The sequence below is a fragment of the Salvelinus alpinus genome, chromosome 26 (assembly GCF_045679555.1).
Source record: "Salvelinus alpinus chromosome 26, SLU_Salpinus.1, whole genome shotgun sequence".
NCBI lineage: Eukaryota > Metazoa > Chordata > Actinopteri > Salmoniformes > Salmonidae > Salvelinus > Salvelinus alpinus.
Genome location: NC_092111.1, coordinates 2119652 through 2134772, shown reverse-complemented (window position 1 = coordinate 2134772; position 15121 = coordinate 2119652). Strand labels below are relative to the sequence as shown.

Genomic DNA, 15121 nt, shown 5'->3' with positions numbered 1-15121 from the left:
TTAGTACCACTCTCCATATTTTCAAGCATAGTGGTGGCTGCATAATGTTATGGGTATGCTTGTAATCGTTAAGGAGAGTTTTTCAGATTAAAATAATTAACTGAATGGAGCTAAGCACAGGCAAAATCCTAGAGGAAAACCTGGTTCAGGTATGAATAGAGCACCACAGTATGAGTCATAATATCCATAAAACCTAGCATTCAAACAAGGAAATGGTTCCAATCGCTTTCCCACCATACATTTTTCCTATAGGGGATTTTAGAAACACTATAGTGTATATATGTGCTATGTGTAGGCTTAACCTGGCGTGACATTTTGATAACCGTGTAAATCTCTCTAGGACAAGGTGACTCGCCTGTATTTTCCCCCCAAAATGAAACGCTAATTAGCTGCTAATGTGGCTATCATAAAGAACTACAAATGCCATGATGATCTGAACGAGACTGCCGACTTGAGGAAAAGATAAGAATGAATGAATAAATTGGCAAAATATCTTTAGATCAAAAATTCTGTGAACTGTCTTGTACAAGTTTTAAATTGACACAATACCTGTTAGCAAAGGTGTCAGCTAGAGATGACCTGCAGGAGCTTGCAGGGATTAGTAGTCTCTCATGATGTCTATTTTGAATCTGAGAGTTATAGAGTCGAATATATTGATAAAAGTTAACTTGTAAATCTCTCTCGGACAAGTTATCAAAACGTTACCGCAGGGTAAGCCTACACGAAACACAGCCCTTACACTATATATGCACAAAAGTATGTGGACACCCCTTCAAATTAGTGGATTCGGCTATTTCAGCCCCACCCGTTGCTGACAGGTGTATAAAATTGAGCAAACAGCCATGCAATCTCCATAGACAAACATCGGTAGTGGAATAGCTTTGCTGAAGAGCTCAGTGACTTTCAACGTGGAACCGTCATAGGATGCCATCATCAAGTCAGTTTGTCAAATTGCTGCACCGGTCAAATGTAAGTGCTGTTATTGTGAAGTGGAAACGTCTAGAAGCAACAACAGCTCAGCCACGAAGTGGTAGGCCACACAAGCTCACAGAACGGGACCGCCGACTGCTGAAGCATGTAGCGCGTATCATCCATCCTCGGTTGCAACACTCACTACCGAGATCCAAACTGCCTCTGGAAGCAATGTCATTACAATAAATGTTTGTCGGGAGCGTCAGCAAATGGGTTTCCACAAGCCTAAGATCACCATGCACAATGCTGGAGTGCTGTAAAGCTCACTGCCATTGGACTCTGGAGCAGTGGAAACGCATTCTCTCTAGTGATGAATAATGCTTCACCATCTGGCTGTCCGACAGACTAATCTGGGTTTGGAGGATGCCAGGAGGACGCTACTTGCCCCAATGCATAGTGCCATCTGTAAAGTTTGGTGGAGGAGGAATGTGGCTGTTTTTAATGGTTTGGGCTAGGCCCCTTAGTTCCAGTGAGGGGAAATCTTAAAGCTATAGCATGCAATAACATTCTATACAATTCTGTGCTTCCAACTTGTGGCAACAGTTTGGGGATGGCCCTTTCCTGTTTCAGCATGACAAGGCCCCGTGCACAAAGCGAGATCCATACAGATATGGTTTGTGGAGGCTGTTAAAGCAGCAAAGAGAGGACCAACTCAATATTGATGCCCATGAGTTTGGAATGAGAAGTTCGAAGAGCAGGTGTCCACATACTTTTGGTAATGTAGTGTACTTTAAGTGTTTCTAAAATTCCCTATGGGAAAAATGAATGGTGGAAAAACGATTGAAACCATTTCCTGTTTGCCGGCTAGGTTTTATGACACTATGGCTCTATTGTCTTCCCTTAACCCCATGACCTACACTACCGTTCAAAAGTTTGGGGTCACTCATTTTTTTTAGGGGTTGGATCACCTTTAATATTGCGGATAGATTGTAGCTTCCATCAATGTAATTGTCTGTATCATTTCCAATCCCCCATATATTTTTGAGTATATATTTATTTATTTTGGGGGGTAAATATATATCACACTACCGTTCAAAAGTTTGGGGTCACTTAGAAATGTTCTTGTTTTTGAAAGAAAAGCTAATTTTTTGTCAATTAAAATAACACAAAATGTATCAGAAATACAGTGTAGACATTGTTAATGTTGTAAATGTAAACATTTTTTTAATGGAATATCTACATAGGCGTACTGAGGCCCATTATCAGCAACCATCACTCCTGTGTTCCAATGGCACGTTTTGTTAGCTAATCCAAGTTTATCATTTTAAAAGGCTAATTTATCATTAGAAAACCCTTTTGCACTTATGTTAGCACAGCTGAAAACTGTCATGCTGATTAAAAACTTCTTGCCGCACGGATCCCTTTTACGGGATCATTTTTGTAAACAACCGCTGAATTGGCAGCGCACCAAATTCAAAAATAATACAAACTATTTATAATCATGGAATCACAAGTGAAATATACCAAAACACAGCTTAGCTTGTTGTTAATCCACCTATCGTGTCAGATTTTGAAAATACGCTTTACAGCGAAAGCAATCCAAGCATTTGTGAGTGTATCAATCACTGCTAGAACAGCTAGCCTTAAATTAGCTTGGTCACGAAAGTCAGAAAAGCAATAAAATTAATCGCTTACCTTTGATAATCTTCGGATGTTTGCACTCACGAGACTCCCAGTTACACAATAAATGTTATTTTTGTTCAATAAAGATTAGTTTTATAACCAAAAACCGCCATTTGGTTTGCGCGTTATGTTCAGAAAACCACAAGCTCGTTCCGGTTCTGAAGGGCAGACGAAAATTCCAAAAAGTATCCGTAATGTTCGTAGAAACATGTCAAAGGTTTTTTATAATCAATCCTCAGGTTGTTTTTAACATACATAATCGATCATATTTCAACCGGACGGTAAACTGTTCAATACTACAGAGAAAGAAAATGTCGAGCCACATCTCTCCTGCGCAGGAACTAATCAAAGGACACCTGACGCGTTTTGATAAATCTCGCTAATTTTTCAAAATAAAAGCTTGAAACTATGTCTAAAGCCTGGTCACAGCCTGAGGAAGCTATTGGAAAAGGAATCTGGTTGATACCCCTTTAAATGGAGGAGGGGCAAGCAATGGAACAGGGATAAAATAAAATAAATGCACTTCCGGGTTGGAGTTCCTCAGGTTTTCGCCTGCAAAATCAGTTCTGTTATACTCACAGACAATATTTTGACAGTTTTGGAAACTTTAGAGTGTTTTCTATCCTAATCTGTCAATTATATGCATATTCTAATATCTGAGCCTGAGAAATAGTCTGTTTAAACTTGGGAACGTTATTTTTCCAAACATATATATTCTGCCCCCTAGCTTCAATAAAACTGGCCTCCTTTAGACTAGTTGAGTATATGGAGCATCAGCATTTGTGGGTTCGATTACAGGCTCAAAATGGCCAGAAACAAAGAATTTTCTTCTGAAACTCATCAGTCTGTTCTTGTTCTGAGAAATGAAGGCTATTCAATGCGAGAAATTGCCAAGAAACTGAAGATCTCGTATAACGCTGTGTACTACTTCACAGAACAGCTCAAACTGGCTCTAACCAGAATAGAAAGAGGAGTGGGAGGCCCCAGTGCACAACTGAGCAAAAGGACAAGTACATTAGTGTGTCTAGTTTGAGAAACAGATACCTCACAAGTCATCAACTGGCAGCTTTATTAAATAGTACCCGCAAAATACCAGTCTCAATGTCAACAGTGAAGCGGCGACTCCGGGATGCTGGCCTTCTAGGCAGAGTTCCTCTGTCCAGTGTCTGTGTTCTTTTGCCCATCTTAATCTTTTATTTGTATTGGCCAGTCTGAGATATGTCTTTTTCTTTGCAACTCTGCCAAGAAGGCCAGCATCCCGGAGTCGCCTCCTATCTGAACTAAAAACTCCATATTTTGGCATTTCTGTGCATCCTTGACCATCACTAATCAATATCCAAAAGCAGCATACGTTTTTTCCGTGAACCTGCAGATCATCTTCTCTCTTTTGTGGCACCAATGTGAGTGAGGGTGTACGACAGGTGAAACGGTGTTTCAGTGGTCTAGTGCACGTGTCAAACTCATTCCACGGAGGGCCGAGGTTTTTGCTCCACCCCTGTACTTGGTTGACTAATTAATGTTAGTAACTCCCCTCATCTGGTTGTCAAGGTCTTAATTGAAAGGAAAAAACAAAAACCTGCAGACGCTCGGCCCTCCGTAGCATGAGTTTGACACCACTGGTCTAGTGTGTGGTGCGGGAATAATGACAAACGAACCTGGGGAGCTTTGTCTTCACATTGCCCTAGAAAAGGAAACCGAAACTCAGACCACTTCTCGATATGGTTCTCAGTTCGGTTCGCTTCGGGGGCTCTTTGGAGGGGTCAGAGTTCCTTTGGAGTGTTCACACTGCACGAAAATTGAAGCGAACTGCAATGAGTTCACAAAAATTGCCTGAAAGGGACCAAGTGTGAAAACACCCTTAATAGATCTTTAAATATTTTTTTTTTTGCGCCTTTCCTCTTCAAGGACAATCAAATTATTTGCACCTCTACTCACATTGGTTGAGCGCCTTCCACTTCTTTCCAAATGTGAAAACTTTAACACTTAATTTAAGGTAACTTTTTTACCACTGCAACATTAAATCCCTTCACCCCAAATACTGGCTTGCCTCTGCATGAAGGGAACTGGGTGGCCTATCCTATCTGGTTAGAAATGTGGCATTACACACCAGATGGTCCTGTAAGTGGTGTATGACCCAATCCCAAATCGATCCCTATGCACTTGTGGAGATCTAAGTGGATATGACAGTTGTAAGCAATATGGCAATAGCTCCAATTTGCCCTCTCATAGGATTAGGCGTAAGTTTCACCATACTACTTATACCAATCTTCACGTGCAAGGGGTTGAGTGGCGCAGCGGTCTAAGGCACTGCATCTCAGTGCAAGAGGCAACACCACAGTCCCTGGTTTGAATCCAGGCTGAATCACATCCGACCATGATTGGGAGTCCCATATGGCGGGGCACAATTGGCACATCGTCGTCCAGGTTTGGCTGGGGTAGGCGGTCATTGTAAATAAGAATTAGCTGACTTGTCTAGCTAAATAAAGGTTAAATATATATTTTTAATTTTCATTGGGTATTGTGCCTATGACATTGCCCTGTGGAGGATGCAGTCTTTCGGAAGGGGCATTAAACGGTGTCTTGACTATGATTATTGAATAGCTTTAACTTCTCGTAAAGAGAGGCCTAAATTCCCAATTTGGACACTCTACCACAATGTTCATGTAATCATTCCCCTAACAAGTAATTATAGCTCATGACTTTTTAGCCACTAAAAATAGCCATTAAAAAAAATCTATTTTATTTAAACAACTAATAAAAAATTGTTTCGGATGGCCTTCATCAAAACAATGACACAGATGGAATTGACAGATACATAGGTCATAGGGAAGAACATTTGCAAAGAAACTATTCAGCTGTCGGTACATCCACAGGGTAAGAGGTACAGTGGTCAATGGCTCCACCTAGTAGCAAAATACAGAATCGAAAAGAATAACAACTGCACAAGAGCGTAAAGCTGTAAAACCAATGTTAGAATAAAAAGACCTAAGTAGGGAATGTGTTAAATCTGTACAATATTGGAAAGTTTTCAGTGTTTGATGTCAAATCCATCTGGATATAGCTACAGAAAATGATCTCTACGTGACAGTAATAGGACAAATATTTATAGAGAATCAAAGGGGAGGAATTTCGAGAAAATTAGCTGTATCTTTCATAAGAGAGGTAAAGGAACCTACCACACTTGTTTGTAGATCTGTAGCTCATATGGACAGTGAGGTGATGAAAAGAAGACCCATAACTGGAAATATTCATATTAGATCAGTACAATGAAAAAATGTAAATTGTAATTGGTGTACTATGGAGGAGGGAGGTGGCCTAAAATCAAGTGGTTAGAGGTATATGTAATTTGGATAAGAAACTATTGAAAATTGTATCTGTACGTGTACGTGAACAAATGACCACAGCTGTAATAAGATACATATTTGTAGAATACCTTTGGATAGAGGTAAAGGAACCCACCGTACTTGTTTGTAGATCTGTAGCTCATATGGATAGGACGATATTGAAAATGGCATGTTACAATGTATAGTTGTAGCAAACAGACCGAGCAGTGGCACGAATGAGGGCCATGAGCGTACAGCCACCGTCTCCCTACACTGCAGTGGCACGCATCAGTTAAATTTCAGATGATGTCAACATAATTTTACTTTCATGCATTGTGTCACGTCCTGACCTTAGAGATCCTTTTTATGTCTCTGTTTTGGTTGGTCAGGGCGTGAGTTTGGATGGGCATTCTATGACTGGTGTTCTATGTTGTCCTTGTGTTGTATTTCTATGTCTGGCCTGATAGGGTTCTCAATCAGAGGCAGCTGTCATTCATTGTCTCTGATTGAGAATCATATTTAGGTAGCCTGTTCCCACCTGTGTTTGTGGGTGGTTGTTTCCGGTTTAGTGTTTGTTTCTCCTTTCAGGGGCCTGTTGCACAAAAGTAGAATTAAGACATCCGGGATAAATGACTCAGCTGAGCTCAATGAAGCCAAAACATGTGCGTCCAGGCTTAATTGGTTGCACAAAGACCAAGCCAGGATGAGCAGACACGGATTCATTAAGCCAGGTGAAACCAATCCTGGATAGGTGCGCGCTCACGGCTCACTCAAATAGACCCCGCCACAGATCACAGATTAACTGATTTACCATGGCAACTAGAGCCGCGTACTTTTCCCAGTCGGAAGCACAAATCCTCATGGAGGCATACGAGGAGGTAAAATATATAATTAAGAAGAAAGGCAACACCGCCACAGTGATAAAGCAAAGAGAAAAAGCGTGGCAAAGTATTGCAGACCGCCTGAATGCGTAAGTAGTGCACAATTACACAGTCACCGCTCCGCTGAAACATCACAATTACAATTCAAATATTTAATTCACATCTCCAAAAATGCAGTTGTACTGTAATTATGAAACGGTTAAATTTTTAATTGAAATGCACTGCAGATATGAGTGAAATTGTGTAAAGTAACTCCATCACACTGTATAAAGCTATGATAATTTTTTTGATATTTTTACTGAAAACAAGACAAAAATACCAAGTAATTTTTTGCAGTGTGACTCCATTAAGTGTGTGTGTGTGTGTGTGTGTGTGTGTGTGTGTGTGTGTGTGTGTGTGTGTGTGTGTGTGTGTGTGTGTGTGTGTGTGTGTGTGTGTGTGTGTGTGTGTGTAGATTAAACATGAACGGGCCAAAACGGACATGGCAGCAGGTCAAAATCAAATACAAGAACATTCTGCAGAATGGTATGGTCCCTGACTAATATTTAACAAAGCACAAGCATATATTGTACCCAGAAGGTGCCTGCTCACACATTGTCTGTACTGTTTTAGCAGTGAAAAAGAATACCCACAGACAAGGCACGGGTGGTGGGTCACCAAAGGCTGACCTTACCCCAGCAGAGGACATGGCCTTGGAGCTAAATAAAGGCAGGCCCGTCTTAGAGGGGATCCCTGGGGGGAAAGAGACGAGCATAGGTTCCTCCCAAGATGCCACCCGCTTCATTCAAGGTATGTCCTTCCATCTCTACATGGGATACAACCACATTCATATTGAATCAATTTGGACTGTCTGACTTTGGTTTACCTAGTGTCTGGCAGCACTGTGTTCCTGTTAGAGCCACCAGCACAAGCACCAGACGATGCTGATCCAGTGAGTACTCCATCAAAGGCATACTGTAGGCCTGGCATGTCTTGTCTACTAGCTTCAATATGAATCCGATTAAATGTGATAGGGTGAAGGCCCCAGTGCAGCAGCAACAGCACATGATGGAGACGATGATGAGGAGGAGACCATCTCTCTGGATTCCAGAAGGCATGAGGTATCATGTTAAGACTGTGAAAGTACTATTTACTCTACAATGGTGAGGAGTCCTCATCAAAATCAAAAAATCTAATTTCTTTTACAGGACCCAGATGCTATACAGTGGGAAAACCAGCCTGGCAACATAGTGCGTATTAATAAAAGGACACCACATCCTGCCAAATTCCAGCTGCGCTAATTGTATTGTGTTCACAGAGCTCACAAGCTATCAGAAAGTTGTATGGCAACCACCTCCGGCGCCAAATAGAACTGGCAGACATAGACATTCAGTACAAGAAGAAAAAGATGGAAAATCTTGCACTGGAGTCCGAAATAAAAAAGAGGACAATTAGGAAACTGGACCTTGAAATAAAAAAACTTGAGAGGGAGGTGAGATATGCCTTCAATGTACACTGTATGCTAACTGTAACACAAATGTATTAATCATTATTTTTCTTTCCTCCCCCAGCTCCAAGAAGATGACACAGCTCAAAATAAAAATTAGGTATATTCTCGTAAAGTCAAGTGAGCCATGACATATGAGCTCTTATTGTGAGCACACAGGACGGTGGCATCTTTCTAAGGTTTTTTTTATTTTCCCAGCAATCAGTACAACCAAGTCATCGTTATAAGGCATCGCCCTCTTTTGCCCACCCCCCCAGCACCAGGTGTGGCCACTAGCCTATATGAAGGCCCAAAAGTGTGTGTTCCTTTCTGCTCTGACAATGGCATGCCCATTCGTGCGAGATGTGGTGGATGAAGAAGCACTTGTGCTGAGGAGAGCCTTCAGGCGAGAAAGGGTCTTCAGGGACCGGTTGGACCCACTGGCCTTCCCTGATGACCATCTATATGAAAGATACAGGTTTTCTGCAGATGGCATCAGGTATCTATGCAGACTACTGGGTCCCAGGATTAAGCACCGCACTGCACGGAGCCATGCACTGAGTGTGGAGCAAATGGTTTGTGTGGCCTTGCGCTTTTTTGCTAGTGGAGCCTTCCTGTACTCAGTGGGGGATGCAGAACAGCTGAACAAGGCCACAATTTGCCGCACAATAAGGAGTGTGTGTCTGGCTATCAAAGCATTAGCAGATGTCTTCATCTCCTTCCCTGGCCACAGAAGACTCTGTGACATCAAAGAGGAGTTCTATAGGATTGCAGGTAAGAGGATCTACAAATTACAGGACAACTGTTAACACATAGTAGGATACTCATTACTTTGTGTGACAGGTTTCCCCAATGTCATTGGTGCAGTGGACTGCACACACATAAGGATAAAAGCCCCCTCAGGTGCCCATGAGGCTGATTTTGTGAATAGGAAATCCTTTCACAGCATTAATGTTCAGGTGAACATAACTTTTTGATATTGTCCATTGACGAACACTCTGCATTGCCAGTGATGTGCATTGATTGGTGTAATATTCCTCATCTTATGATTTCAGATGGTCTGCAATGCTGACTGTGTGATCAGCAATGTTGTGGCAAAATGGCCTGGCTCAGTCCATGACTCCAGAATCTTTCGGGCCTCTGAAATCTATCAGTGCCTATCACAAGGTAAGCCACACAACCCCTATTTATAACCATCATGGCTGTGTCAAGAATATCACTGTGTTTATGAGGTAGTAATGATGAGATTTTGTGTTGACAGGTGAATTCTCTGGTGTGTTGCTGGGAGACAGGGGGTATGGCTGCCAGCCTTTTCTCCTGACACCTTTCACAGACCCCCAGGAAGCACAGCAGGCCTACAACCATGCCCATGCCAGGACCAGGGCCAGAGTTGAAATGACCTTTGGCCTCCTGAAGGCACGCTTTCACTGCCTTCACAAATTAAGGGTCAGCCCTGTTAGGGCATGTGATATTACTGTGGCTTGTGCTGTCCTCCACAATGTGGCCTGCCTGATGAAGGAGAGGGCCCCCAGAGTGCCACCAGCCATGGACTGGGACAATCCGGCAATCTTCCCTGATGACGACAGTGGTCGGCTGCTGAGGGACCAATATGTGTTGAATTATTTTAGTTAGTATGTGTGCTTTCAATTTTGGTTAAATATGTCCTGCGGTGGCAGAGGAATTTGGGTTTTTTTGGGTTTGTTTTTTTACGAATTTGGCCTCTTATGATGTTTGTGCGGTATACTGTGTGTAATACAAGGCTGCAGGGAGGCTACTGCATCCATTCATTTGTCTGTTCAGTTGATGTGTATGGATTTGTCCTGCATTTATTTTAGTGTGCAGACATGCAGGGTGTGTTATATACAGACCTTTGAATGTGTATGTATCATTTTGTATAATATGCTTGGATTCTGTGCTTTCCATCTTGTAGAGTCACTGTGACTTCAGTTTCGAAAGGAGCTGATGGTTTACCTGCTTTGTTTTGTCCTTATTCAATAAAGGAACATAATGTTACACATTGTGTTTTTATATTCATATGGAATGTGTATTTGTTTATATGACAGAGTACTAGGGCCACACTGAAGAAAAAGGATAAAGTCATAAATTTATGAGGCTGGTTCTTTCTGCAGAAAAGCTACATATTGTTTTTACAGTTTTGATACTTATGACAATGTGATACTTAATATTCTGGCACATCAGCATGTCTTTGTTTATGAAACCATACTGAAGTACAATTTCACGAAATGCCCCACATCTGTCATTTTAACAACTGTCCTCTAAAACAACTGGTTACAATATTATTACTTGTGTTTTTTTCCCCTCTGTGGCCCTAATATTCTATCATTTTATATATAGCCTTATAGTCTATGGGAAACTGTAAATTATCTAATGATAGCAACATCATCTAAAAATTATTTTTTTATCCAAAATCATTGAAATTAATGATCACAAACGTTTAAATAATGACAGTGGGTCTAGTTATATGTGATAACAATGTATAGTGAGCAGTGAAATAACTATTGGTTTCCATTTGTGGTGACTGCTGACTGACATTAGGGATGAGATTAAATAGATCCTGGAATTTAGCCTGGTCTGGAGCAGGCTAGCTCCACAGAATAAATCTCCATGGTAATTTATACCATAACATATCCTCCTGCCCCCTATCCATCTTTAGTGCAACCGGATTACGGATCAATTGAGCCAGGATCACCAAGATATCCTGGCTTAATCCCTTATCCTAGTTTTGTGCAACAGGCCCCTGGACTGTTTGTCGTGTTTGTTGTTTTGGTTTAGTGTTACGTATTTGAATTAAAGAATATGAACACTTACCACGCTGCACCTTGGTCCTCTTCTTCTCCTCCAGACGACAAGCGTTACACATTGGAGTAGAATGTATTTTTAAAAGGTCACCAGAAGTGACACAGTCATTCTATATAAAAAATTTAAAACCCACCCAGCAAAAAAAACACCCCACCCCTACCTTTGATTTTTTTAAATCCTAGGGGAAACACTAAAGATAATAGGCCCATTTGCTTTATGACCTAAACAAAATCACATTTCAAAATGCAATTGTTGTGGGGGGGGGGGGTTGGTTTAAAATCTCTAGATCCTTTAATTGAGACAAACATGACTTTTTCCTGTAAACACCAGGGGCCTCATTTATCAATATTGCATAGTGATGGGTTTGGATTGCTGAACCACTATTATAACTAATGATTAATAACATTTCGAGACCTGAGGGGTGCCATAGCCGAGGGGCTAGACCAGAGTTTAATGGTTATCTGTAGGAGGAAGGTATATGGTGGATGCAATTAAGCTTGAATGTACGGAGTGTAGGGAAAACGATCACGTGGCAGGCATTGATAAGGGGAGAGAGCCATGGATTAGTTATGAAGGGGGTCGAGATCAGGTCACATTAACGGAGAAGGAAAAGTTTATGGCCCGTATCACTTAGTTTCCTGCCTAGCAAAAAAGATACAATGTTTAGCAAGAAGGAGGAAACTCCACCCAAAGTGGGGTACATATACACCACTATTGTAAACATGTTTTTGTCTGTTCAGCTGTTAGATCCTTTGGGAAGAATAAACTTGGGTTAAGCTTTCATAGTTTCCGTTGAGTTCTTACTCTGATAATTAGAACCTAACAGTAGAAACTATTCTAAAATACTACTTACTAACGGAATTTAGAATGTTCGTACGCATAGAACAAGTGTGATTTATCAAACAATCCTACGAGCGCCATACACACACCGGTAGGAGATAACCGTTGATAAATACTAATTGTTCTCAGCCTCAGTGCGCCTGCACGACCTTGGCTATTTGTATTTCGAAACGCCCCTAATTAACCATATATGGTCAAAATCATCCCTTTAAACCTGTGAGAATATACAACACCGTACCATGAAATAGCCTACAATGGAGAAACCAAAAAAAGCTTAAAATAGTTTTTTGATACCGCAATAGAGGTGCTGGTATCAGAGACTGAGCACAACCAAAAAGTTTTTATTTGGCTCACTCCGTTGTAGTTTGACCAGTAAAAACATAGCTACAAAAAGAACCATTAGGACAATTTGAGGTTGCTTTAGCAAATTGACATCAAATGAGTAGGCAACACTCACCAATAAGCCATCCATCCTCAACAGCTCCCTCCTTTAGGCATATTGGCCAACATGATGTTCTGCAAAATGAACAATTTGTGTTCCACCTGGCCACCACATTCAGCAGTGTTTTTGGCGCATCACATAACCTATCAATTCAATTTGCTTTATTGGCATGACGTAACAATATACAGTGGGGAGAACAAGTATTTGATACACTGCCGATTTTGCAGGTTTTCCTACTTACAAAGCATGTAGAGGTCTGTCATTTTTATCATAGGTACACTTCAACTGTGAGAGACGGAATCTAAAACAAAAATCCAGAAAATCACATTGTATGATTTTTAAGTAATTAATTTGCATTTTATTGCATGACATAAGTATTTGATCACCTACCAACCAGTAAGAATTCCGGCTCTCACAGACCTGTTAGTTTTTCTTTAAGAAGCCCTCCTGTTCTCCACTCATTACCTGTATTAACTGCACCTGTTTGAACTCGTTACCTGTATAAAAGACACCTGTCCACACACTCAATCAAACAGACTCCAACCTCTCCACGATGGCCAAGACCAGAGAGCTGTGTAAGGACATCAGGGATAAATTGTAGACCTGTACAAGGCTGGGATGGGCTACAGGACAATAGCCAAGCAGCTTGGTGAGAAGGCAACAACTGTTGGCACAATTATTAGAAAATGGAAGAAGTTCAAGATGACGGTCAATCACCCTCGGTCTGGGGCTCCATGCAAGATCTCACCTCGTGGGGCATCAATGATCATGAGGAATGTGAGGGATCAGCCCAGAACTACACGGCAGGACCTGGTCAATGACCTGAAGAGAGCTGGGACCACAGTCTCAAAGAAAACCATTAGTAACACACTACGCCGTCATGGATTAAAATCCTGCAGCGCACGCAAGGTCCCCCTGCTCAAGCCAGCGCATGTCCAGGCCCGTCTGAAGTTTGCCAATGACCATCTGGATGATCCAGAGGAGGAATGGGAGAAGGTCATGTGGTCTGATGAGACAAAAATAGAGCTTTTTGCTCTAAACTCCACTCGCCGTGTTTGGAGGAATAGAAGGATGAGTACAACCCCAAGAACACCATCCCAACCGTGAAGCATGGAGGTGGAAACATCATTCTTTGGGGATGCTTTTCTGCAAAGGGGACAGGACGACTGCACCGTATTGAAGGGAGGATGGATGGGGCCATGTATCGCGAGATCTTGACCAACAACCTCCTTCCCTCAGTAAGAGCATTGAAGATGGGTCGTGGCTGGGTCTTCCAGCATGACAACGACCCGAAACACACAGCCAGGGCAACTAAGGAGTGGCTCCGTAAGAAGCATCTCAAGGTCCTGGAGTGGCCTAGCCAGTCTCCAGACCTGAACCCAATAGAAAATCTTTGGAGGGAGCCGAAAGTCCGTATTGCCCAGCGACAGCCCCGAAACCTGAAGGATCTGGAGAAGGTCTGTATGGAGGAGTGGGCCAAAATCCCTGCTGCAGTGTGTGCAAACCTGGTCAAGAACTACAGGAAACGTATGATCTCTGTAATTGCAAACTAAGGTTTCTGTACCAAATATTCAGTTCTGCTTTTCTGATGTATCAAATACTTATGTCATGCAATAAAATGCAAATTAATTACTTAAAAATCATACAATGTGATTTTCTGGATTTTTGTTTTAGATTCCTTCTCTCACAGTTGAAGTGTACCTATGATAAAAATTACAGACCTCTACATGCTTTGTAAGTAGGAAAACCTGCAAAATTGTCAGTGTATCAAATACTTGTTCTCCCCACTGTACATATTGCCAATATATCACCTGCACATTAAGAGTGGAAGCCTTTTTTGTACACATACACAAATTTACCAAAAGTAGGTGGACACCTGCTTGTCGAATATCTCATTCCAAAATCAAGGGCATGAATATGGAGTTGGTCCCGCCTTTGCTGCTATAACATCCTACACTCTTCTGAGAAGGCTTTCCACTAGATGTTGGAACATTGCTGCGGGACGTGCTTCCATTCAGCCACGAGCATTAGTGAGGTCGGGCACTGATGTTGGGCAATTAGGCCTGGCTCGCAGTTGGCGTTCCAATTCACCAGAAAAGTGTTCGATAGGGTTGAGGTCAGGGCTCTATGTAAGCCAGTCAAATTCTTCTACACCAATCTCGATAAACCATTTCTGTATGGACCTCTCTTTGTTCACAGGGGCACTGTCATGCTGAAACTGGAATGGGCCTTCCCCAAACTGTTGCCACAAAGTTGGAAGCACAGAATCGTGTAGAATGCAATTGTATGCGGTAGCATTAAGATTTCCCTTTACTAGAACTAAGGGACCTAGCCCGAACCATAAAAAACAGGCCCAGACCATTATTCCTCTTCCAAACTTTACAGTTGGCACTATGCATTTGGGCAGGTAGCGTTCTCCTGGCATCCGCCAAACCCAGATGTGTCCTTCAGACAGCTAGATGGTGAAGCGGGATTCATCACCCCAGAGAACGCATTTCCTCTGCTTCAGAGTCCAATGGCAGCAAGCTTTACACCACTCCAGCCAACCCTTGGCATTACGCATGGTGACCTTACATGCAGACCAGACCGGACACGTCGCGTGCGCAAGCGTCGCAAAACAAATGTAGAAATCCTTGTTATTCAATTATTGCACCCACACTGCTCGCAAGCGTCTGCGACTCCAAGGGCTAAAATAGAACTCAATCCTATTTCTGACACAGATCGCGCTGCAAGTCCTGCCTCTCCCATCTCCTCA

The 15121-nt window shown here is 42.1% G+C and overlaps 1 protein-coding gene across 4 annotated transcripts; it reads left to right on the top strand.

Moving 5' to 3' along the window:
- The first annotated feature begins 6504 nt into the window (after window positions 1-6504).
- On the top strand, window positions 6505-10830 carry LOC139554439 (putative nuclease HARBI1). Of its 4 annotated transcripts, none has more exons than XM_071367239.1 (11): window positions 6505-6888; window positions 7254-7324; window positions 7412-7588; window positions 7669-7730; window positions 7813-7899; window positions 7987-8270; window positions 8350-8385; window positions 8484-9038; window positions 9108-9223; window positions 9320-9431; window positions 9526-10830. In XM_071367239.1, the coding sequence occupies exons 8-11, from the start codon at window positions 8567-8569 to the stop codon at window positions 9894-9896; spliced, it is 1071 nt and encodes a 356-aa protein (XP_071223340.1). In that variant the 5' UTR covers window positions 6505-6888; window positions 7254-7324; window positions 7412-7588; window positions 7669-7730; window positions 7813-7899; window positions 7987-8270; window positions 8350-8385; window positions 8484-8566; the 3' UTR covers window positions 9897-10830. The 4 variants fall into 4 exon arrangements, with proteins under 4 accessions (XP_071223340.1, XP_071223339.1, XP_071223341.1 ...); XM_071367238.1 differs by having other exon boundaries at window positions 6505-7324; window positions 7987-8028; window positions 8097-8270; XM_071367240.1 differs by having other exon boundaries at window positions 7987-8028; window positions 8097-8270; window positions 8484-9431.
- Window positions 10831-15121: the final 4291 nt, after the last annotated feature.

Excerpts from the sequence above, each read along its gene's own strand:
- LOC139554439 (XM_071367239.1), top strand. The coding sequence starts at position 8,567 with ATGAAGGCCCAAAAGTGTGTGTTCCTTTCTGCTCTGACAATGGCATGC. Across the intron at positions 9,039-9,107 it reads GGAGTTCTATAGGATTGCAG|GTTTCCCCAATGTCATTGGT; the intron begins GTAAGAGGATCT and ends TTTGTGTGACAG. Across the intron at positions 9,224-9,319 it reads TTCACAGCATTAATGTTCAG|ATGGTCTGCAATGCTGACTG; the intron begins GTGAACATAACT and ends TTATGATTTCAG.